The sequence below is a fragment of the Gorilla gorilla genome, chromosome 13 (genome assembly GCF_029281585.2).
Source record: "Gorilla gorilla gorilla isolate KB3781 chromosome 13, NHGRI_mGorGor1-v2.1_pri, whole genome shotgun sequence".
Lineage (NCBI taxonomy): Eukaryota > Metazoa > Chordata > Mammalia > Primates > Hominidae > Gorilla > Gorilla gorilla.
Genome location: NC_073237.2, coordinates 45,524,977 through 45,547,913, shown reverse-complemented (window position 1 = coordinate 45,547,913; position 22,937 = coordinate 45,524,977). Strand labels below are relative to the sequence as shown.

Below are 22,937 nucleotides of genomic sequence, written 5' to 3'. Positions count from 1 at the left end.
AAAAGACCAAACCTATGCCTGATTGGGGTACTTGAAAGAGACAGGGAGAACAGAACCAAGTTGGAAAATCCAGCACCACATCAAAAAGCTTATCCACCATGATCAAGTTGGCTTCATCCCTGGGATATAAGGTTGGGTCAATAAATGTCATTCATCACATAAGAAGAACTAAAGACAAAAAACACAAGTATCTCAATAGACACAGGAAAGGCCTTTAATAAAATTCAATATCACCTTCATCTTAAAAACTCTCCAACTAGATATTGAAGGAACACACCTCAAAATAATAAGAGCCATATTTGACAAATCAACAGTTGATATTATAGAGAATGGCAAAAAGCTGAGAGCATTCCCCTTGAAAACCAGCACAAGACAAGGATGCCCTCTCTCACCACTCCTAGGCAATGTAGTATTGGAAGTTCTCGCCAGGGCCATCAGGCAAGAGAAAGAAATAAAGCATATTCAAATAGAGAGGAAGTCAAATTATCTTTGTTTGCAGATGATATGACCCTTTATCTATAAAATCCCATCGTCTCAGCCCAAAAGTTTCTTAAGCTGATAAGCAACTTCAGCAAAGTCCCAGGATACAAAATTAATGTGCAAAAATTGCTGGCATTCCTATACACCAACAACAGGCAAGCAGAGAGCCAAATCATGAATGAACTCCCATTCACAATTGCTACAAAAAGAATAAAATACCTAGGAATACAGCAAACAAGGGAAGTGAGGGACCTCTTCAAGGAGATCTACAAACCACTGCTCGAGGAAATCAGAGAGGACACAAACAAATGGAGAAACATTTCATGCTCATTGATAGGAAAAATCAGTATCATGAAAATGGCCATACTGCCCAAAGGAGTTTATAGATTCAATGCTATTCCCATTAAACTACCATTGACATTCATCACAGAATTAGAAAAAACTATTTTAAAATTCATATGAAACTGAAAAAGAGCCCGAGTAGTCAAGACAATCCTAAGCAAAAAGGACAGAGCTGGAGGCATCACACTACCTGACTGCAAACTATACTACAGTAACAAAAACAGGAGGGTACCGGTATAAGAACAGACATATAGACCAATGAAACCGAATAGAGAACTCAGAAATAAGATCACATACCTACAACCATCTGATCTTTGACAAGCCTGACAAAAACAAGCAATGGAGAAAGGACTCCCTACTTAATAGATGGTGCTTGGATAACTGGCTAGCTGTATGCAGCAAATTGATACTGGACCCCTTCCACACACCTTATACAAAAATTAACTCAAGATGGATTAAAGACTTAAATGTAAAACCCCAAACTATAAAAACCCTAGAAGAAAATCGAGGCAATACCATTCAGAACATAGGCATAGGCAAAGATTTCATGATGTAGATGCCAAAAGCAATTGCAACAAAAGCAAAAATTGACAAATGAGTTCTAACTAAACTAAAGAGCTTCTGCACATCAAAAGAAGCTATCATTAGAGAGAACAGACAACCTACAGAATAGGAGAAAAATTTTGCAATCTATCCATCTGACAAAGGTCTAAATCCAGTCAAGAGGAACTTAAAAAAATTTGCAAGAAAATAACTCCATAAAAAGCAAGCAAAGGACATGAACAGACAGTTCTCAAAAGAAGACATTCATGTGGCCAACAGTCATATGAAAAAAAGCTCAACATCACTGATCATTAGAGAAATGCAAATCAAAACCACAATGAGATAACATCTCATGCCAGTCAGAATGGCAATTATGAAAAAGTCAAGAAACAGATGCTGGTGAGGTTGCAGAGAAAAAGGAACACTTTTACACTGTTGGTGGGAATATAAATTAGTTCAACCATTGTGGAAGACAGTATGTTGATTCATCAAAGATCTAGAGGCAGAAATACCATTTGACCCAGCAATCCCATTACTGGGTATACACCTAAAGGAATACAAATCATTCTATTACAAAGATACATGCATATGTATGTTTACTGCAGCACTATGCACAACAGCAAAGGCATGGAATCAACGCAAATGCCCATCAAGGATAGACTGGATAAAGGAAATGTGGTACATAAAACCATAATACTATGTAGCCATAAAAAGGAACAAGATCATGTCCTTTGCAAGGACATGGATAGAGCTGAAAGCCGTTATCCTTAGCAAACTAACACAGGAACAGAAAACCAAACACCGTATATTTCCACTTATAAGTGAGAACTGAATGATGAGAACACATGGACACACTGGGGGAAACAACACACAATGGGGCCTGTCGGGGGTGGGGGTGGGAGGAGGGAGAGCATCAAGACAAACAGCTAAAGGATGCTGGGCTTGATACCCAGCTGATGGGATGGTCTGTGCAGCAAACCACCATGGCACAAATCTGCACATGTCCTCCAGAACTTAAAGGTTGAAGGAAAAGAAAGAAATATCAAAGACTTGGTAATGTAAAAATATAAGGACAGCCAAAAACAAAAAAGAGTCTGGTGCCTCCCTCCCCTCTCTTACCATGTGACAAGCCAGCTCCTCTTGCCTTCCTCTATGATTGTAAGCTTCCTGAGGCCTCACCACAAGCAGTTGCTGGTGCCATGCTTCTTATACTGCCTGTAAGACCATGAGCCAAATAAGCCCTTTTTCTTTATTTAAAAAAAAAAAAGAAAAATTAGAAAGAAAAAACTATTAACCAAGAATTATCTGGCAAAACTGTCCTTCAAAAATGAGGGGGAAATTATGACATTCCAGGGAGCTTGTTGCCACTATTCCTGATTACAAGACATATTAAATGGAGTCCTTTGAGTTATAATAAAAAGATGCTAGTTAACTCCAAGCCACGTGAACATATAAAGACTCTCCAATAAAGGTAAATAGACGGGCAGACATTAAAACCAGTATTATTTTGTTTCATAGCTCCACTTTTTATTTTCTATAGGATTTCAAAGAAATGCATAAAAAGTAATTATAAATCTGTTAGTGAATATACAGCATATAGATATAATTCTCACACCAATAATGTAAAGTGGGGATGGGAAACAGAGTGGTATACATGTAGAGTTTTGTATGAAATTGATATCAAAATTCAAATTAGATTGTTATAACTTTGGGATATTATATGTAATCCCCATGGTAACAACAAAGAAAATATGTATAGCCAAAGAAGAATGAGAAAGGAAGCAAAATTTGTCACTATAAAAAGCAACTAATCACAAAAGACAACATAAGTGGAGGGAATTATGGGGGAAAGCTATAAGATGTACATAAAAACAAATAATAAAATGGCAAAAGTAAGTTCTTCCCTATCAGTAATTACTTTAAAGGAATTAAACCCCCAAAGGCATAGATTGGCCTAGTAGATGTTAAAAATAAAAAAGACATGATTCAACTCTATGCTGTCTACAGAATACTTGCTTGAGATCTAAAGAAAAAAATAGGTTGAAAGTGAAGGAATGGAAAAAGTTATTCCATGTAAATAAAAACCAAAAGCTGAGGTAGCTATACTAAATCAAACAACATAGACTATATAGTGATAAAAGGGTCAATATACCAAGAACATATAACAATTATAAACATGCATGCACCAAACATCAGAGCCCCAAAGTATATGAATCAAACATTGACAGAATTGATGGGAGAAATAATTAGTTCTATAATAGAAACTTCAGAAACCCACTTTCAACAATGGATAGGACAACTAAACAAAAGATCAGTAAAGAAACAGAGCAACTGAACAATACTATAAACCAATTGGAGCAACAGACATACAGAGGACTCCACCCAATAACAGCAGAATACTTGTTTTTTCTCAAGTGCACATGAAAAATTATCCAAAAAAGGACTATATGTTATGCCAAAAAATAATTCTTAATACATTTGATAAGAATGAATGTATACAGAGTATCTTTTCCAACCACAGGGAAGGAAACTAGAAGTCAATAGCAGAAGTAAACTGGAAAATTCACAAATACGTGGAAATCAAACAAAACACAAACAGTAAATCAGTCAGAAAAGAAATAACAAGGAAAATTAGAAAATACCTTAAGACAAGTGAAAACAAAACCACAACATACCAAAATATATGGAGCACAGAGAAAATAGTGCTAGGAGAAAAATTTATGGCTGTAAATGCTTACATTAAAAAAGAAAGACTTCAAATCAACAACTTAACTTTACACCTTAAAAATTTATATAAAATGAGCAAACTAAACCTAAGGCTAGCAGAAGAGGATAATAAAGATTAGAGAATAGTAAAGAAAACTCAGCAAAACCAAAAGTAAATTCTTCAAAAAGACTGACCAAAATAGACAAACTTTTAGCTATATTGGCAAAGAAAAAAAGAGAGAAGACTCAAATTCCTAAAATCAGAAATGAAAATGGAGACATTACTACCAGTCTTACAGAAATAAAAAGGATTGGCCAGGTGGCTCATACCTGTAATCCCAACACTTTGGGAGTCTGAAGCAGGCAGATCACTTGAGGTCAGGAGTTCAAGACCAGCCTGGCCAACATGGCAAAACCCCATCTCTACTAAAAATACAAAGATTAGCCAGGTGCGTTGGTGGGCGCCTGTAGTCCCAGCTACTTGGGATGCTGAGGGTCAGGAATTGCTTGAACCCAGGAGGTGGAAGTTGCAGTGAGCAGAGATCACACCACTGCATTCCAAGATTCTGTCTCAAAACAAAAACATAAAAAGAAAAAGAAAAAAGAAACCAAGTATTAATCAAAAGTAGACTGGAAAATTCAATCATAGTTCATAAAATAAAGTGCTATACATCAATGAAAATGAACTTCAGTTACATACATAATACATAGTAAGAAAACACCAAATACAAAACAAACATGAAATATGGTTCATTTATGTAAATTTCAAAAACAGGCATAAACTAAACTGTTTCAAAAGTTAAGTCTCAGTGGTTACATGTGCAGATGAGGAAAGAGACTAGAGAGTAGGCACAAAGTAGGCTCCTGAGTTGCTGAGAGCATTTTATTTCTTCACGTGTATACAGGACTAGCTACATAATTTGTGGGGCCCAGTGCAAAATGAAAATGTGGGGCTGCTTGTTCAAAAACTATAATGAATGTCAAGGTCGACAGTAGAGCATCAAACCAACCACAGTTTCCTTCTAAGGGGGTAGAGACATCCATGCGGCTAGCTTTGCTTCTCTACAGTTGTCCCTTGGTATCCACAGGTGATTGGTGTCAGGAGCACCTGCATATATCAAAATCCACACAAACTCAAGTCCTGCAGTCAATCTCACAGAACCCGCATATACAAAAAGTTGGCCCTCCACATACATGGGTTTCGCATCCCAAGACCTTTGGTTGAAAAAAAAAAAAATGTATAAGTGGACCTGCCCAGTTCAAACCCATGTTGTTCAAAGGTCAACTATACTCACTTTATAGTAACTCACTGAGATATACTTCATGTTTTAATCACTTTTTTTTTTTAGAGATGGGGTCCCACTATGTTGTCCAGGCTGGAGTGCAGTGGCTATTCACAGGCATGATCACGGTGCACTATAGCCTCAAATTCCTGGGCTCAAGCTTACTCTTGCCTCGGCTTTCTGCATAGCTGGGAATACAGGCATCCATCACCACACCTGGCTGTTAATCAGTTTTCTGTATGCACACTGTACTTCACAATAAAAAGTTATTTTTTGGCCAGGCACGGTGGCTTACACCTGGACTCCCAGCACTTTGGGAGGCCAAGGCAGGCAGATCACCTGAGGTCAAGAGTTCAAAACCAGCCTGACCAACATGGAGAAATCCTATCTCTACTAAAAATATAAAAATTAGCCGGGTGTGGTGGCACGTGCCTGTAGTCCCAGCTACTTGGGAGGCTGAAACAGGATAATCACTTGTACCTGAGAGGCAGAGGTTGCAGTAAGCCGAGACTGCGCCACTGCACTCTAGCCTGGTGACAGTGAGACTCCATCTGAGAAAAAGAAAAAAAAAGTTATTTTTAAAAATACGGTTAAAGAGATAAATTTTAGCCACTCAGGAGGCTGAGGTCGGGGGATCAATTGAGCCTGGGAGGTGAAGGCTGCAGTGAGCTGAGATTGTGCCACTGCACTCCAGCCTGGGCAACAGAAAGAGACCCTGCCTCAAAAAAAAAAAAAAAAAAAAAAAAAAAGGTACGTTTATGTGTATTTTACGATTTAAAAAAAATCCCAGTCATTGGTGTTAAGGGACTTTTTTTTTTTTTTTTTACATTTACCCCAACCCTCCATGTGTTTGTGAATAATAGTGTCAAACTGGGCCCTTCAGAGTCCAGAAGAGCAATAATTCGCCTTGGGCACAGCTGTCTGACCCAAGAGAGCTACTTTTACCTTAAATCCTGCTCTTTCAGTGGTTCTTAACCTTTGAGGTCATGGATCCCTTTGAGTACTTGATGAAAGCTAGAGGGAACCTCTTGCTAGAAAAAAGCCAATAAACACAAAACTTTTGCTTATACTGTTAAGGATTAACACCCCAGCACCACCCCCAGTGGAACCCTAGGGATCCAAAGACCCCCAAGTTAAGAGCCTTTGTTCTAAAGTGACCTCCATGGGATGCCTATCCTCTTGTTTTACTGAAATAGCAGATGTTGGCTAAAGGCCTGCTGCTTTTGTATTTCACAGACAGTTGTTGCTAGGTGTATTTACTGTGACAGGGTCAGGCTCCATGAACTCTGGGGAAAGTTTAACAATCTCCATGAGCACATAGCAAGAGAATATGAGGGAGGACTCTGCATACCTAAGTCTGCTTTCTGTTCAGTCATCCTAGGTTTAACCTGCAGAAAATGAAGCCAGGGTAAGAAAGGATGGAGTTGGTTATTTGGATGACTTTAGCAAGAAAACGATAAACCATATTACCCTCTCTGCACCGAAGGGGTGGAGCTATTTAGAGGTCTTCAGTTCTAAAGTCTACTGCCACATTCCTAGCATATTATGCCAAAATATCTTTCATATGATTAATCTGAGAGGGGCTTGACTTTCTCTTACTGGTTCTACACTACCATTAGCCATTTGCTGGCAGAATGCCCACAGACCACAGGAAATCTAACCATCCCATAAAGAAAACGTATCAGTGAGTGTCTTTTAGTTAGCCCAAAGAGGGGAAGGATGAATGGTCTGAGAGCCTCCAACAAGACCTACACAAGGATCGTGCATGCCATGCAGCCCAAGCATGGCGGCCTCCACCCTTGACTTGGCTAATGTGCTGTATGTTACCTTTTTCTGCTTTCCAGTGCAATGGGCCTTGCATTGGGCCTCACCTAGCTGTGCAACACAGACAAGTCTTCTGCCAGACACGGGATGGCATCACCTTACCATCAGAGCAGTGCAGTGCTCTTCCGAGGTAAGAGAAAGCCCTGAATCTCCTTTTCCCAGCCCCACATCAACAGCACAGAAGGATGGTGCTGAGTGAATGTTTCTCCTCCAACTAACTTACCACAGTCCCAAGCCCTGCTTGGGACTCCATCTCCATTCACTGCAAGCCACTGGCCTCCCCAGAGGCAGATGACTCAGTGTCGGTCTTGTGCTTATCTAATGGGCTAGGCTGGGCTTTTCTCTCTTCGTGGTGAAGAGTGCAAGGGTGTTATTCTTCTGAGAGAGGCCTCATACCTCGAGAGACCCGCACTAGCCCCAGGGTGGTCAGGAGGTGAGGTCTGCACAGCGGCCACCAAGTCTCAAAGGCTCAAGCCCCTCACTCTTGTTGATCTCCCTCTAGAAGTTAGGCTAAGATGAGAGCCCTTGTTCCTGAGTCTCAACCTACCATTCCTATCTAGTCCCCATCCTTATGACACTTCCTTATAGATGTCCCCCTGGGGCATGGGGACTCACCACCCCCACCTAAGAGCCCAGCCTGTGAGACCAGGCTCTGCCAGTGTCCACACGGGGAGAGCTCATTCTTTAGTCATGCAGTGAGATCCTTATTCATTACAGAGAAGAGCAGATGGAGGCCCAGTAAGAGGAAATAGTCTTCTTGAGATCATATGGCCTTTTAGTAACAGCACAGAGATCAGAATCCAGGTCTAGTAACGCTGAAAGTTCTTGAGGAACCACCTAACATTTCTGAGTTTGCAGCACTGTTTTCACATCTGCCCTGATTCAGCCCCCACAGAAGCAAACCTTAACCCTGCCACCATCCTCCTGCAGGCCTGTGAGCACCCAGAACTGCTGGTCAGAGGCCTGCAGTGTACACTGGAGAGTCAGCCTGTGGACCCTGTGCACAGCTACCTGCGGCAACTACGGCTTCCAGTCCCGGCGTGTGGAGTGTGTGCATGCCCGCACCAACAAGGCAGTGCCTGAGCACCTGTGCTCCTGGGGGCCCCGGCCTGCCAACTGGCAGCGCTGCAACATCACCCCATGTGAAAACAGTATGTTCCAACCCCAAAGAACCTTCTGCAAATTCCCCATAGAGCATCGAGTGCAGAGAGCAGTCCCTGGGACCGACCCTGAGCATAGGGCATGGGGTCAGCTTCCCCAGGGATTGTGAGCTGGTGGTGGAGTTGAGCATTTTCAGTGGGGTGCATGGGTGTATGCAGAGAGGTGTATATAAGCATGACAGGGTAGGCCCCAAGGGCTTCCACGATCTCCGTCCTGGCCCTGAGAGAGCCAGGTGCTATTGGCCCAGTGCTGGAGGAAATCAGCCTCCAGTTCCCCTGCAGTCAGTCTGGCTGGTGCCCACAGGGGTTGACTCATCAACAACTCTCAGGGGCCAGGCTACTAAACAGAAAATGCTGTTAACTCTAAAGGAGCAGAGAGTGCCTCCTGCTCAGCCAACCAGATCTGCGCCCATCACACCTCTGCTTCTCACCCAACAAGGACCAGCTGACCCCCTCCCTCCCAACCCCACAGGCATCCCCTGGAACTGTCCAGGACCCCCCAGCCTTGGAATTTGATACTCACTTCACTCCTTCCTCGACATCCCAATACCATCATTTGTATTCCAGTTGGGAAGGAGTTTATTTTTTTCTTCCTCTGAACCCAAATCAGAGGTACTTACCATGAGAAAGGCGGCAAAGCTTGAGTCAAAGAGTAGGAAGTAAAAACCAAATGTAGCTGTGCAGTTTTCTCCCCAACTGGGCCTCACTGAGCAATAAATTCCCAACACTAAGGCAGACGCCATGTAGGCAAATAGCCCACTTCTTTTTACACACTGGGGGATGGATGATCTTTGTACTCGGGTAGTGTTAACCCATGTTTGTGTCAGTGGCTCACCATGCTCAGAGAGAACCAATATTCAATGCACATAGCTAAAACTTACCAAACCAAGTCAGCACAATATTTAAGACCATCTAGTCTGTGCCAACACTGAACTAGAACGTCCTGGTGCTGTGTTTAAGGCATGATGGGTAGAAGGAAGAGAGACTGGAGGGCACATGAAAATAAAGCTTAACAGAGAAAGTAGGCCCAAGTGCCTGGGGATGGGGGCACCCGACGCAAGTCTCACTTGCACACTCCTGCAAAGTGGGGGAGAATGCAGTGCTGGGAACCATCTTGAGGAGGAGAGTCATTTACTTAAAATACCAAAACCCACGGGAAAAGGCAGGTTTGCCTAGAGGGAGAGGGGATCACCTAGGAGATGAGGTAATCCCAGGAAGATAGAGAAAACAGGCATCTTCAGGAAGTAGAGGGAGCTGCAGAAAACAAGCAGACAGCCCAGGGAGGGGCCCCATCATTCAGCCAGACAGCTGCAGGCTGGTGCCACCCCTGCTGTTGGCAGCCTTGGGGAGCAAGTGGCTGAGCTCTGTCAAAGTTAGGCTGGAGCACTGTGGCCAAGGCAGACCCCAGGATGTACCCCAGTGGCTGAAACCCCCGGCTGCACCTCACACAGGCTGCGTTCATTAGTCTCTGTTTCACATCTCTTTTCTGTCTCCTCTCCCGACCCCGTCCTCCTTTCCCAGTGGAGTGCAGAGACACCACCAGGTACTGCGAGAAGGTGAAACAGCTGAAACTCTGCCAACTCAGCCAGTTTAAATCTCGCTGCTGTGGAACTTGTGGCAAAGCGTGAAGATAGGGTGTGGGGAAAAACTCTACCCTGGCCACACGAAGGACTCACGCAACCACCTCGGACAGAACCTAAGCTTTCTTCATTCTATTTATTTATTTCCCCCTCCCCACTCCACACACACCCTTCCAACCTCCTCCACCTCCACCTTCAAGCATAAGGACGTCCGTGTGTTTTCTCTTTCAGTTAGCTGGAGGACAGGATGTTGGGAAAGGAAAGGACAGATGTCTAAAGGAGGTTGCAGAGCAGGCCAGGCAGACAGCGGGGGCTCCCTTGAAGAGCTTCCTCCCTCCCAAACCTGGGTCTCAAAGACCTAGGAAGAGGCAGGCACAGCCCCTGGGGACAGCAGGGAGCCAGAAGGTTTGTAGCCTATTGGTGCAAACATTGGACAGATTCCTGTGTCTTTCCTAGAAGCTCACTATCACAAACACAGGGGTGTGTTGCTCCTTTGTCTCCTCTTCCCCATCTGTCCCTTTAGTCATGGTTAGGACAAATGAGGAGGGGACACCATGCTGAGGCAGAAACTAGCCCAGAACTCAGTTCTTCTAGTGGGTGAGTGCAGAGAGAGAAGAACTCAGATCACCAGTAGGGAGAGGTAAAAAAGCAAACAAAGCAGGCTCTAAGGCACACAACATTGCAGAAAATGAGGAAGGGAGGGGAGGGAAGGGACAGAAGCAAAAAGGAGCCTGTGGTGTTCCCCAGTGGGGCAGGGTGTGCAGGGGCTTCCAGGCTGCATGAGGCTCATGGACCAGCTCTGATCCCATGCATGTGCGCATGCTCAGAGCCCTGCTGCCCACAACAGAGCACTGCACTGCATGGGAGTCCCCACTTCCCAGGCTATCAGAGTCAACGTCCTGCCTGTGCAGCTGCGGCAAAGCCAGTGAGAGGTGGGTCTCGCCATGCAGTAAGGCCACCCTGGCACCTCTTTATCTAAATCAGAAGTCCCCTAGCCCCGCACTAACTGCTGCTGTGGGCCAGGGCCATTTTGAGCATGAATGGCCCAGGTTTTTTGCTTTCTAGGACCTTTGCTGCTCCACCGAAGGGCCAGGGACTATGGTTAACTTATCAACATCAACCCATTAACTAGTCACTGTGCCAGAGAGTATCTGTCAGGCTGTCAGGTTGTAGCAACCTCTTCATTCCAGAGCTGGCCCAGGGACCGGGGTGGGACAATGAGTTTATGCGTGTCCACAGTACACCCTCCCTCTCCCAGCCTCCACCCCAGGGTCTGCAGGTCCTCCCGCATGTAGTATTTACCTAGCAAGGCGGGGTGGTGGAGGCAGCACCCTGGCAAAGCAGCTCACACACTGCAGCCACACTCATCAGCTGTGGTGAGGCGGCTGGAGCAAAGTCAAGCAGCAAAATGAAAACTCTGGGACTCTTCGGCAAAATCCTCATTAAGCCGAGCAGCTTTGGCCAAGTAATTTTTGCCTCCTTCCCCTGCGTGGCCTGAGTTTAGGAGCAAGGGTGGCCAGAGTCCTTTACCCACAGATAAGCCTCCCCTCATGAAATGCCACTCACCCTGGGCTACCATTGACATCAGAGCTGCATTTCCAGCCAGCCTGGAAGTAAAATTTGAGAGGAAGACAATATTAATCTGTGTCCCCACCTAGTGAGCTGTGGACAGTTTTAAGTTGGGTCTCTTTCTTCCTCACCACAAAAACAGGCTCTAAGAAATCATGTTACTAAAAAATCAGTGTAAAGTCTGTTTAAAATAAAAAAGAATGTTTTCTATGTCTGTATATCTTTTGTGAATATTTATTAGGATTTCTTATTAAAAAAGTGCAATATTAATAATTGTACATTGTCATCCAGAAACAAAACTATTGGGGGGACTTTATTAACTAACTTCCTGCAGTTGTGTTCCTGTAAACTCAGTAGTGATTATTATATTTTTTCTATTTTTAATAGAACCTGGTGTTTAACTCTGGATCCATTCACTGTACAGGATGTGTTGTAAAAACTAACATGGGATGCTGAGGCAGTAAGAGGGAATTCATTTGTGGCATAACAGTTATGCATGGAATGATAAAGACAAATTCCATACTACTACTAATGTGGTTAATTATTTCTAGTTCGATAGTGATTGAAAATCAGTGGTCACTATTTACATTTCCTAAAAAGCAAGCATCCTCCAGCTCCATGTTGGGTTGGAGCAGTTGGCAGTGGGTCTCAGTGAGCTGGCAGAACCTAGGTTTGGGTGGGAAGCAGAATGCTCGTTGCATGAAATGAATGTACATTTAATGTTTGTTCTGTGAATTGCAACTCAGCAGCACCACAAGACAATGAAGGCTGCTGGCTAATGTGGAAGGAGGCACTTTCTCCTCTAAAACACAAAACTGTATTTGTATTTTTTGTACAGATAATACAGCTTATTTATTTAAATCTTGTCGTCTGGGTCTCTATTAAACTCAGCCTTCCTTCCCCTGGTGGTTTATGCAGGGAGCAAGAGAAGTCCCTGTCAGTTGGGTGGTTCCCAGCCAGTTATTTGCGTCTGGCTGAAGTGGAAGGATTGCAGTTTTCATCTTTACACAGGAAGCTGGGGGCCCATGCCTAGAAGTGCTAGCTCTGTAAATAAACCCAAAGAAGCTGCGTTTGTAGATGTACACACATTCAGGCTGAGTGCAGCCAAATGAGATGACAGTTAACTCATTGACAGCCCTATGTGGTGGGAGGATGGGAGCCACAGTACCTTCGGGAAGTGAAGCAAACGGACATCGCTTGGGAGAGATGCAGACTTGGGTGTGGAATTATCCTCACTCATCAGGCTTCCTACCAACAGAGACACACACAGCGGGAGGCAGCTGCATGGTGAAAGTTCGGATGTATGCTATTAATAAAGACTAACACTTATAGATCACAACTACATTTAATCCTCACGTTAGCCCTATGATTATCTCCATTTACATATGGGAAAATAGCAGCCCAAAGAAGCCCAAGGTCACCCAGCTGGGGGAACTAGGATTGCAAGTCAGGCAGTCCTACTCTAGCCGAATACTCGATTTGACCCACCATGCTGCCTCCAACCCCGCTGCCTGCAACTGCTGTGCCACGGCCACCTTTGGCACGCATGCCATTCTTCCCTACTGCTTTAAGGTTGGTCAATGACAGTAACAGGACATTTTACTGAAATTGTCACTTTCTCCTGCCCTAAAGGCAGTTCTTTTACCATGATAGCACTTCTAGCTCCCTATTTTTAAAGCATTTTAATAAAAACAGCTACTGTAGGAAGTGCGGGGGGAAACAAGCACACCTGTAGAACTCTTTATAAACAGGCCCTAGTGAAAGGGCAGCATGTTGCCGGGCGGAGAAGATGTCCATGCAGAGTCTATGGTGAGAGCTGCTCCAGAAAGCCCAACTCCAGCCGGTCTGCCAGCAGCTCGCCCCAGCACACCACAGGCCTGTCAAACAGTGTGAAAATATACCAGAAAGCTCTTCTTGACATTTCAGTTACTTTTTTAAGAGGTTTTAGGTTTTGCTTTAAAGAAAAAGCCAATGCTAAAACTATACATATTCACAGACCAGCAACCAAACAATGTCTTACAGAGGCCCCACGGCAGGAGGGAGGAGCTGGAAATGCCAGAGCAAAAACCCAGTAAGGCTCAAATGGTGGGAAGGGCCCAAATACAATGTATGTAAATTTTTCCAGCCAAAAGCATAGAGTCCTTGCTTAGCCTCAAAGATTTCCAGGAAATCCCTGATCCCATTAAGATCAGAGTGGTCAACAGTCACTGAATCTCATTTATGCCTCAGTTTCTTCTTCCTGCAACAGCATACCTCATCAGGTAGGGCTGTGTGAAAACCATTAGTTAATTCACGTTGAACTGCTTGAACCCAGGAAGCAAAGGTTGCAGTAAGCCAAGATCACACCACTACACTCCAGCCTGGGTGACACAGCAAGACTCCATCTCAATAAAAAAAAAAAGCTTGGGGGTTATCTGGCATATCATGGAAGCACTTATTGACTGTTAATTGCTATTATCATCAGCATCATCTAAGTTACCTTGGAAGAAACAGGGAGATGAAGGGCAGGGCTGACAGAATTTTTGATATTTTACATTACTTCCCATTCTCAGCTTTGAAAGACTCTCCCATGTTTCCATTTTTAATTGAGAAGAAAATCAATTGCTCCTTCAAAGCTCAATACTACACAACAGCCAGGCACAGTGGCTCACACCTGTAATCTCAGCATTTTGGAAGGCCAAGGCAGGAAGATCCCTTGAGGAGTCTGAGACCAGCCTAGGCATGGCGAGACCATGTCTCTACAAAAAAATTTTTAATTACCTGGGGATGGTGGCTCACACCTGTAGTCCCCAGCTTCTCAAGAGCCCTGGAGCTCAAGGCTGCAGTTAGCTGTGGCCAGGCTACTGCACTCCAGCATGGGTGACAGAGTTAGACCCTATCTCACAAAAAAAAAAAAAAGAAAAAAAAAAACTACACAAAAGTATAAACAAGAAAGACATCAATGAACCAAGTTCTATGTGTTGGAAGAAAACCTATCAGTCCATGTAGCCAACTCAAAACCTCACCAAAAAACTGACAAACTTCCAGAAATATTACCTCCCAGGAGAAATGTTATAATTCCAATGTACTGCCTAGACTCAACTCAGAACACCCAAATGTACACATAACTACCATTTCCTTCAAGTAACTAAAAAGCATGGAGAAATATTCATTCATGAGCAAATATACAAGTAAAAGCTAAAACTAAGGGTATTTCACTTGCAAGTGGTTGAGTTTTTCATAAATAACATGCAGTTATCCCCTCACTTCATCCTGCAAATGAACCCAAAGAAATAGTCCACCTTTATTGATGGTTTTCAGCTAAAATGAGACAAGTTAGATCTCAATCATCTGTTAGCGGCATTCCCAAAAGAATTCAAAGCCATCTACAAAGGGTCAGGGAATGGTGGGGTAGAGAAAAAGATGGAGCACTTGGGAAGTAACCTAATGAAAACTGACCTGTTAGGTGAATTAACCCAGGGAAGGATAAATCAGGAAACAAAATAAGGCATAACTCCCCTTTGGTCTTGTCTCTCTGTGTTCCTCATTTTGTTCCGTAAACCCACTATAACGTATAGACTTCAGGATTCAGATTCAGTCTGCACTGAATGTGAGTTAAATCAGAGGTTATATCTACCCACATCACATACTGCCAATTAGGACAATATTGGTGTTGATTGATGTAAGGCCTTGAAGTAAACGGTAAAGACTTGAATACCCAATGAATTCTACAATCCTCCAAGTTTAACCTCAAATTATTGTCTGCTCCCCACTCACCCAGTTCACTTGGAGATGCTTTTACAAATCAAATGTGTATGAGCTTGTCAGAGACTGTTCTCTTTGGCTAAACCTCAGTTTATTCGTAGCACCCCAAGATTTTCAACTGTTTTGTTGCTACCCCAAAACTGAAAGGCAGATATTGGTAATCAAGCCTTTGCTAAAAGAACTGGGCTGCTGCCTTGTCAACTCATTTTACAATTTCACTCAGATTCTGTAAAGCACCTGGTCCCAACCAAGCACGTGTCACGCCTCTGATAACACAATATACAGATGTCACTCACCTCTGTGTTTTCAAAAGGCAAATTCCATCTCCAACCTAGGATTTCCCAGGCTGCCCCTAAAGATATGGTTTATATGTGTATAAACAGAAATTAAATGTGAGGTTTTATGTGAGTGAGGAAGAAGGAGACAGTCAGGAATGGTTCTCCTGCCGAACATAAATAATGTTTGTTTAAGCAGAATGCTTAGGAGAGCCTGAGAGATTGCATGATCAACATTCAGACCAGAAAGCAGAAAGCCTGGGAAACCTGCCTCCCTCTCCGGAACTTCGTGATGGCCAGGATGGCCATCGTTACAATGTTACGTTACAAATCCTGTGAAGCATAGTAGACAAGCTGTGAACAACTTAGTTACCGGGTGAGCAAGTTGAGGAAATGTCTAGTGGTGAAGCCCAGGAGTGTGGTGATAAAGCTTGGTTTTCTTCTCCTAAGCCCCGATCGTCATTTTTTAAATAACAGTAGAAGGGCCAGGAAATGGCTTGGCTGAGGCTAGTGAAGAATGGCAAAATTGTTCTTCAGTCACCCATCTACAGACAATCCCTGAATTACGATGGTTTGACTTACAATTTCTCAACTTTACACAATGGTGCAAAAACAATACACGTTCAGTACACTTCTTCACTGACAATGGGGCTATGTCCAAATAAACTCGTCATAAATTTAAAATACTCTAAGTCAGAAACGCACTTTTCATTTCTGATATTTTTGACTTATAATAGGTTTATCAAGACATAACTTGATTATTGAGGAACATCTGGGTTCTGTCTCATGGCTGGAGGTCAGCATATCTCAGTGCCAGAGCACAGGGCAGGTGCCAGCTCCATGGACTCCTGAACTGAGTTTCTTCAGCCTGCACACGCCCCTCCCTACTACAGTGAAGAGATTCAAGGTAACCCCCTAAAAGCAGGCCCCCATGACCTGAATCCTCCACACTCTTTGCACAGTGAGGGTTTGCCTTCGTACTTGGCCAAGTATGAAGCAGGGATGGAAAACAACCAAAGTCCTCATCTAGCCCTGGTGGTCCTCGCTCAACCCTTCCCAGATGAGTGTCCATCCCTTCTCATCTCATCTTCTTCTTCCTGATTTCTTTTTCCATGACATACCTTTCCTTTTCCTCAGAGTTTAACACACTTTGCTAAGCACTAACTCTGGGCCCCAAGGACACAGGGATGAGAGCCTAGTCCCTGCTATCAGGGAGCTCACAGTCTAATTGGGAAACAGACACATCCCACAGCAAATGACAGTGTGTCCTACCACAGTTATGAAGTCCAGGTTCTGAGGAATCTCCAGCTCTTCTCCCTCATTTGGCCCCTTCCACAGTCAGCACCCAGTGATTGCTCTCTTTATTCGTAATCTTCTCTCATTGAGGCATTTGCAAAGGTCGTCTAACTGGATTATTTAAATCTACTCTGGTCTCTACCAATCCACTTTCCACACAACAGCTAAAACTATTGTCATATTGCCTATAAAACTTCAGTATAAACTGATATATATGTATAAAATTAACTTAAATCTGTACTCTTGGGGCAGTTAGATAACATTTAAAACATCCAATCATAAATCCACCCTCCAGAAGTGACCATCCCAAGTATTTCAAATATTATCATCTAAATCTTCACTAGAAAGTTCATTAATTATACAAAGTTTATTAGTCACACAGTAGTGAAATACGCTGTGTTTGAGGACTGGAGAGAAGAAACGAACATGACTGCCCTTGTACAGATAATCTGAGAATCCAGCTACTATCGTTTGAACGTGCCCCTACTCCACTCCAAAATTCAGCTGTTGACAATGTGGTGGTATTAAGAGGTGAGGCTTTTAAGAGGCAATTAGGTCATGAGGGCTCCTCCTCTCGTGAAGGGGGTTAGGCTCCCTAAAGAGACTTCTCAGAGGGAGTTCATTTCCTTTCTGCCCTTCTACCTTCTGTCATGTGAGGACACAGCATTCCTCCCTTCTGGAGGATGCAGCATCAAAGGCGCCATCTTGGAAGCAGAGAACAGTCCTCACTGGCACCTTGATCTTGAACTTTCCAGCCTCCAAAACTGTGAGAAATAAATGTCTGCTCTTTATAAACTACCCAGTCCGTGGTACTCCTGAGAGCACAAATCGACTAAAACACCAGCAAACCCAGTAGCCTGATGATCCAAGTCTAGTGTTGTCTTTGGTTATATGTGCCCAACTCTGTTTGCCTGGTCTGAAGAGGGAAGTTTTTGGCTAATCTTACTTTAGGAACACTCACTTTAGAGTAACTAACCATTTATCAGGGTGCCTAGGGTTGGACAATAAGACTTATTCAAGTTCAGGGAGCAGGTTACACAAGTACTTTGGACCAGTTTGCTAGCATTTATGCCCATGCCAGAATTTGGTCTGAGACTTGTTTTCATTGTAACACACCACCTCAGGTACTGAGACTGTGTGGGTGGAGACGCAGCCTCAGCCTCTCATGGATGGGAGCTACCCATCTTCACCATGATAACTTGGGAACTGCTGATCAACAAAAATGGCTTAAATCAGTTCATAAAAGACCTTCCCAAAACATGGTTTGAATGTTATCAGTCCTGTGCTTTAAAATCTTTATACCTTCCCACTGTAGTTAGGACTGAACTCCTTAAAATATCCTGAAGCACCTTACAACAGCCCAGCCTCATTTCTGGCCACTCTCTCTGGGTGGCTGGCCTCAGTTCCATGAAGGCCCCATTCTCCTTCCACTCTCCACCTTCTCATGAGCCATGGAATAGCAACCACCACACCCACAACCATCCACTCTTGTTAAATCAGGTCAGGGCAAATATGGAGGCTATAAAATCCATGTTACATAAAGTCTTTAAATATTGACCAATTATCCAGTTCTTTTCCCCACCGCCTTGCAGCAAAGGCAGAGAGCTGGGCCCCTCCATCTTTGATAGCCTTTAGAGTTGGATGCTGCCTGAGATCCAGAGTCACCATCAAGGGTACAGAATCCTATCTTCACAAAGCTACCTCCCCCCTTCACCTCTCCTCCATTTCCCCATGGCACAAGTCCAGGGCACACTAATTTCAGGGCCAGGTCTGGATTCGTGGTGGAAACATAAAATTATATTATTTATTGTACAATTATTTACAACCTCTCTTCTTCTAATTGATCTTTTGTTTTGCTGAAAAACTGATCTTTTGTTTTGCTGAAAAAATGATGGGTGGGAATACAAAAGAAAGTGACCAAGAGAAGACTAAATTGTATGACATGATAAAGGATGAAGAAATCCTAAGGGACAAGATCTGGCTAATTGGCTGGAGAGGCCTGGGATGAGGAGACACAGGAGAAAAGGGAAGGAAGGGAAAGAAAAGGAAGGGAGGCAGGTCACATTTCAGCTGATATTCACAATCTCAGGAAGCTATTCCCACTGCCTGAGCTAACTCCCATCCTCCCTTCTCCCTCAAAGCACACAGCACAGTCACTATTACTTATCCAACCCTGGTGCTGGTAACCTTGACTTTAGAAAACCCTTCCTTGAGGATGTCAGAAAAGACCCCTTTCTCCCTAAAGGCTGTGGGACAGAAAAGGGAAACAGAGGAAAGGCTTTCAGAAATCAAGGATGTTGCAATCACTTCTCAGGGACCATGGCAGGAAGCAGAAGTGCAAGGCCTCCTTCACTGCAGATTCTCCTCAAATCCCCACAATACCTCAATTCCCAGAAGCAGCCTGTAGCGATCCCACCCTCATCCTTCTCCATGGATGGTAGTTCTGTCCTTTCAGTCACTTAAACCCAAAATTTTGGCATCGTGCTCAGTCCTCTTATTCCCAGCTCACATCCAATCAGCAACTTCATGTGGCCCACCTTTTAAACACATGCAGAACATGACACTTTTCTCATGGCCCCCACTTCTCCCCACCAGGTGTGAGCCTGCATTGCCTTCTATGGAACAAGCCTTCTACTAGGCCTTGCTTCTACCTGTGCTCCCCTACAGCCAGTGCTCCCCTACAGCCTGTGCTCCCCTCCATAAGCAATCAGGGTGACCACAGTGATGATTTTCACAGACACCAGATCTTGGCACTTCTCAGGTCCAAGCTTGATGTTGGCACCCCTCAGAATATGAGCCAAATTCCTGGCAATGGCCTGTGAGGTGCTCACTGGTCTCCTCACTGCTCTCCTCACTGCTCTCTGAACACAGCTAGACAGAAACATGCCCACCTTAGGGCCTGTGCTCTAGCTGCTCCCTGACAGCCACTTGGCTCCTTCTCTCATCTCCTACTTCAGGCCTCTCAAATCTCACCTTCTCAATGAGGCCCTTCCTGATTGCTCCATTAACTGAAACCTGTGCCTCCCAGAACCTGAGCCTCTTCATCCCAATGACCTTTTCCTTGTTGCCTTCTGACATATCAGATCATTAATATGCTTATTATTTAGTATGTGTTATTTTAATTATACATTATATAATTGCTCATTATTTATTATGCTTATTTATTATTAATGTTTATCTCCCCCTTACTAGACCATAAGCTCCACAAGAGCAGGATCTGAGTCTGCTCTGTTAACTGATGTAGGCCCAAACACCCAGAAGAGTGCATGGCACCCAATAGATGTTTCTGGAAAGAATGAATAGGTGTAAGTACATATATATGGATGGATGGATGGATGGATGGATGGATGGATGGATGGGAGGGAGGGACAGAGGCAGGGAGGGAGGGACGGAGGCAGGGACGGAGGGAGGGAGGGAGGGACAGAGGGAGGAACGGAGGGATGTGGTCAATGCTATGACAAGGCATCCCATCCATCTTGATGACCAGAGCTAAGACAGCTGCGAGGGGTTGTGGAGGAGGAAGTAGGCAGATCTATGAGGTGGCAGTTTACATGACAGGACATATGGAGGGAGAAGACAGGGTTCCTGAGTCCCCACCTACCACACAGGGAACTCGCTGGACAAGTAGAGAAAATGAACGCCTGGAAGAAGCTGAAGACCACCTGGGGGCCATCTGGGCAGGCTCCCTGGGAGGTGCCCTGGGACAAGAGAATGTTAGAACGACTGACCCAGGACTCTGAAAGAGGGGCTGCACAGGGTGGGGAAGGGCACTGTGATAGTCTTAAGTCAGGCAGGTTCCCAGAGCCCACGGGAAACAAAAGTAGGAGTCTCATGGAATCTTCCTGAGCTTCTTAACCAAGAAGAGAAATGCTTCCTAAATACCATCATTTGGGGTTTTATAAGACAAACTCCAAGATGTGACTATGTGTTACCAAATCACAAGACAAAAACACGTTTTTCCTTGGTGTATCCAAAGGAATTGTTTTCTAAAGTGAAGAGAATCCAACCTAAAGTGATTAACTGTTTCAAACCAAGAACTTAAACACTGAATGATCTCTTCAAATAACCTTCAACTCCTGGCTGTAATCATTCCTTTTTACAGATTAGTCTTATAAACAAACATAGTGTAAAAAACCCCCATTGGAATCTAATCAACATTTTTGTATCTGTGTTCCCAGAAGCAATTATTGAATAGATCTGGATGCTAACTCTATACTAGGTACAGTGGAAGATCATACACAAACAAACACACACACACACACACACACACACACACGGTTACTGTTCCTAAAGTTTTTTCAACCTATTTCTTAGGTCATACACCTGTAAACTGCATGCCCCTTTAAAAGTATTCCAAAATTCATTCTTTTCTCTCAATCTGAATGAAGAGATTATTCTTGCATCTCTCTAGCGCTCCCCTTCTTCCAAGGTACCGTTCAAAAACTACTGTCCACAAGGTTTGTTTTACAAACCTCATTTCCTCTAATCCCCTGAGCAATCCTGTGAGGACTTTACCAAGTTGTATGACCTCTCTGAGCCTCAGTTGCCTGCCTGGAAAGGCAGGAATAACAACAGAGAGGGGTCGTGTGGATTGAATGAGATGGGATGTGCTGGTGCTTTTAGAATTCGAAGGGGCTTTACGCAAGTGATACTCGCATGAGTCCATTGTCCATCATAAATGAATTTTCCCAGGCCCTCTGTGTCCTGCATTTTGGCTGTACCATAACCTCTCATTTATCAAGAAGCCAAATGATCTAAACTGTCAACAACCAGGATATTTTAACACTCAGAGCTGACCCTGAGACACTACAGGATCCAATGAGATTTCTGAATCATAAAAGATAGATTGAACTACATGTCTGCATGGCATGTGTATTTTATTGTATTCTAAACTTATTTGAAAAATTTATGATGAGTACTTGGCAGTACTTCTCCATGTGTGTTCCAACAGGTTTTACACAATAAAAGGGCTCTATCGTCAGAGCTGAAAAATGTTGCTTCTTCCTGCTCAATGTTCATCCCTCCCTTCCCTGGAAACTACACCTCAGTTTTCCTTTGGGGACCCACCCCACCCCTTCAGCCCTCATGCAGTTCATGTAGTTCACACGAGATTGACCCCACACGTACACACTGCTCTGTCCAGGGGTGGACCCCAATTCAAGCCTGGATGATTAGTATTTTCTATTGCTAGAATGATCAGCTCAGGGATCAGCATAAAACTCAAGCCCAGCAAGACTCAATTCAGGTACTTTTACTGGAACCACTGGGAAGCAAAGGCCCTTTTCTCTCCATTGGGATTGCTAGCTAAAAGGATGTTGTAAGGCCTATGTAAGAGGGCATTGTAGAAGAAAACAAAGCCAAAAGGTGAAGACCAAGACCTCATTGTATCCCTGACACCCCTGGTTCCAACTATGCCTAAAGTCAACAGAGAAAGCCCTAGACTGTTCAACTGCCTGAACCAATAAACCCACTTTTTTGCTTAAGCACTTGTAATTGCAAGAATGCTGATTCATACACTGGGTTATACAAAGTTAAACAAGGTTTCTTTACTATAGGGCTTCACAGAGCCTTCAAAATATTAACACGCATTACGAATCTCCTACAGGGAGATATAATATACAGTACTACTCAAACTTATGTGTCCAGTGAATTTTTTTTGTAAGACCATATCATAAGGCTTGTATTCCATAGAAAACACCTCGGGAAAGGCTAATACATATTACCTATAGGTTAACCGAATATTAAAATACTACAAATCCCTATTCCCTTATTATTCTGGATAAATGAGACAAATGGGAATTCATTTATCCAACACTGTTGATGCATTTTTCCAGACTTTAAAAATGTATGTATATAATTTTTTATTCTTTTTTACTAAATTGGGGTCATAAGCACAAACCATGGTATATTTTTCCAGACTTAATAAAATATGTGTGTATATACAGTCTTTTATTATTATACTGGGGTCATAATTCCTGAGCTGCTATACTTTTGAGTTCTGCATTTTAAAATATTTTGGGCCTCTAGTCTCACTGCCAAGCTATCAGCTGTCACTTTGCTTTGTTTAAATGTGTCTACCTCTAGCAGCAACCCCTAGTGCTCTGCTGTGAGCTAGTAAACAAAATGAAAGAAACT

General features: G+C 43.5%; 1 protein-coding gene and 1 long non-coding RNA gene across 5 annotated transcripts in view; both read left to right on the top strand.

The window, feature by feature from the left end:
* ADAMTSL1 (ADAMTS like 1) overlaps nucleotides 1–12,348 on the top strand; it is a 443,211-nt gene extending 430,863 nt beyond the window's left edge. For 2 of the 4 annotated variants that reach the window (XM_055351516.2, XM_004047838.5), the window contains 3 exons: nucleotides 7,199–7,308; nucleotides 8,109–8,329; nucleotides 9,860–12,348. In XM_055351516.2, the coding sequence (XP_055207491.1) occupies nucleotides 7,199–7,308; nucleotides 8,109–8,329; nucleotides 9,860–9,966 (438 nt within the window). In that variant the 3' untranslated portion in view covers nucleotides 9,967–12,348. Of the gene's footprint in view, nucleotides 1–7,198; nucleotides 7,309–8,108 lie in introns of all 4 variants that reach the window. The other 2 variants (XM_063696342.1, XM_063696343.1) reach the window with 1 other exon arrangement.
* Nucleotides 12,349–16,243: 3,895 nt separating this feature from the next.
* LOC134756863 (uncharacterized) lies at nucleotides 16,244–21,789 on the top strand. The gene is made up of 3 exons (XR_010130194.1): nucleotides 16,244–16,413; nucleotides 19,995–20,107; nucleotides 20,411–21,789. It is a non-coding gene; the product is annotated as an uncharacterized lncRNA (long non-coding RNA).
* Nucleotides 21,790–22,937: the final 1,148 nt, after the last annotated feature.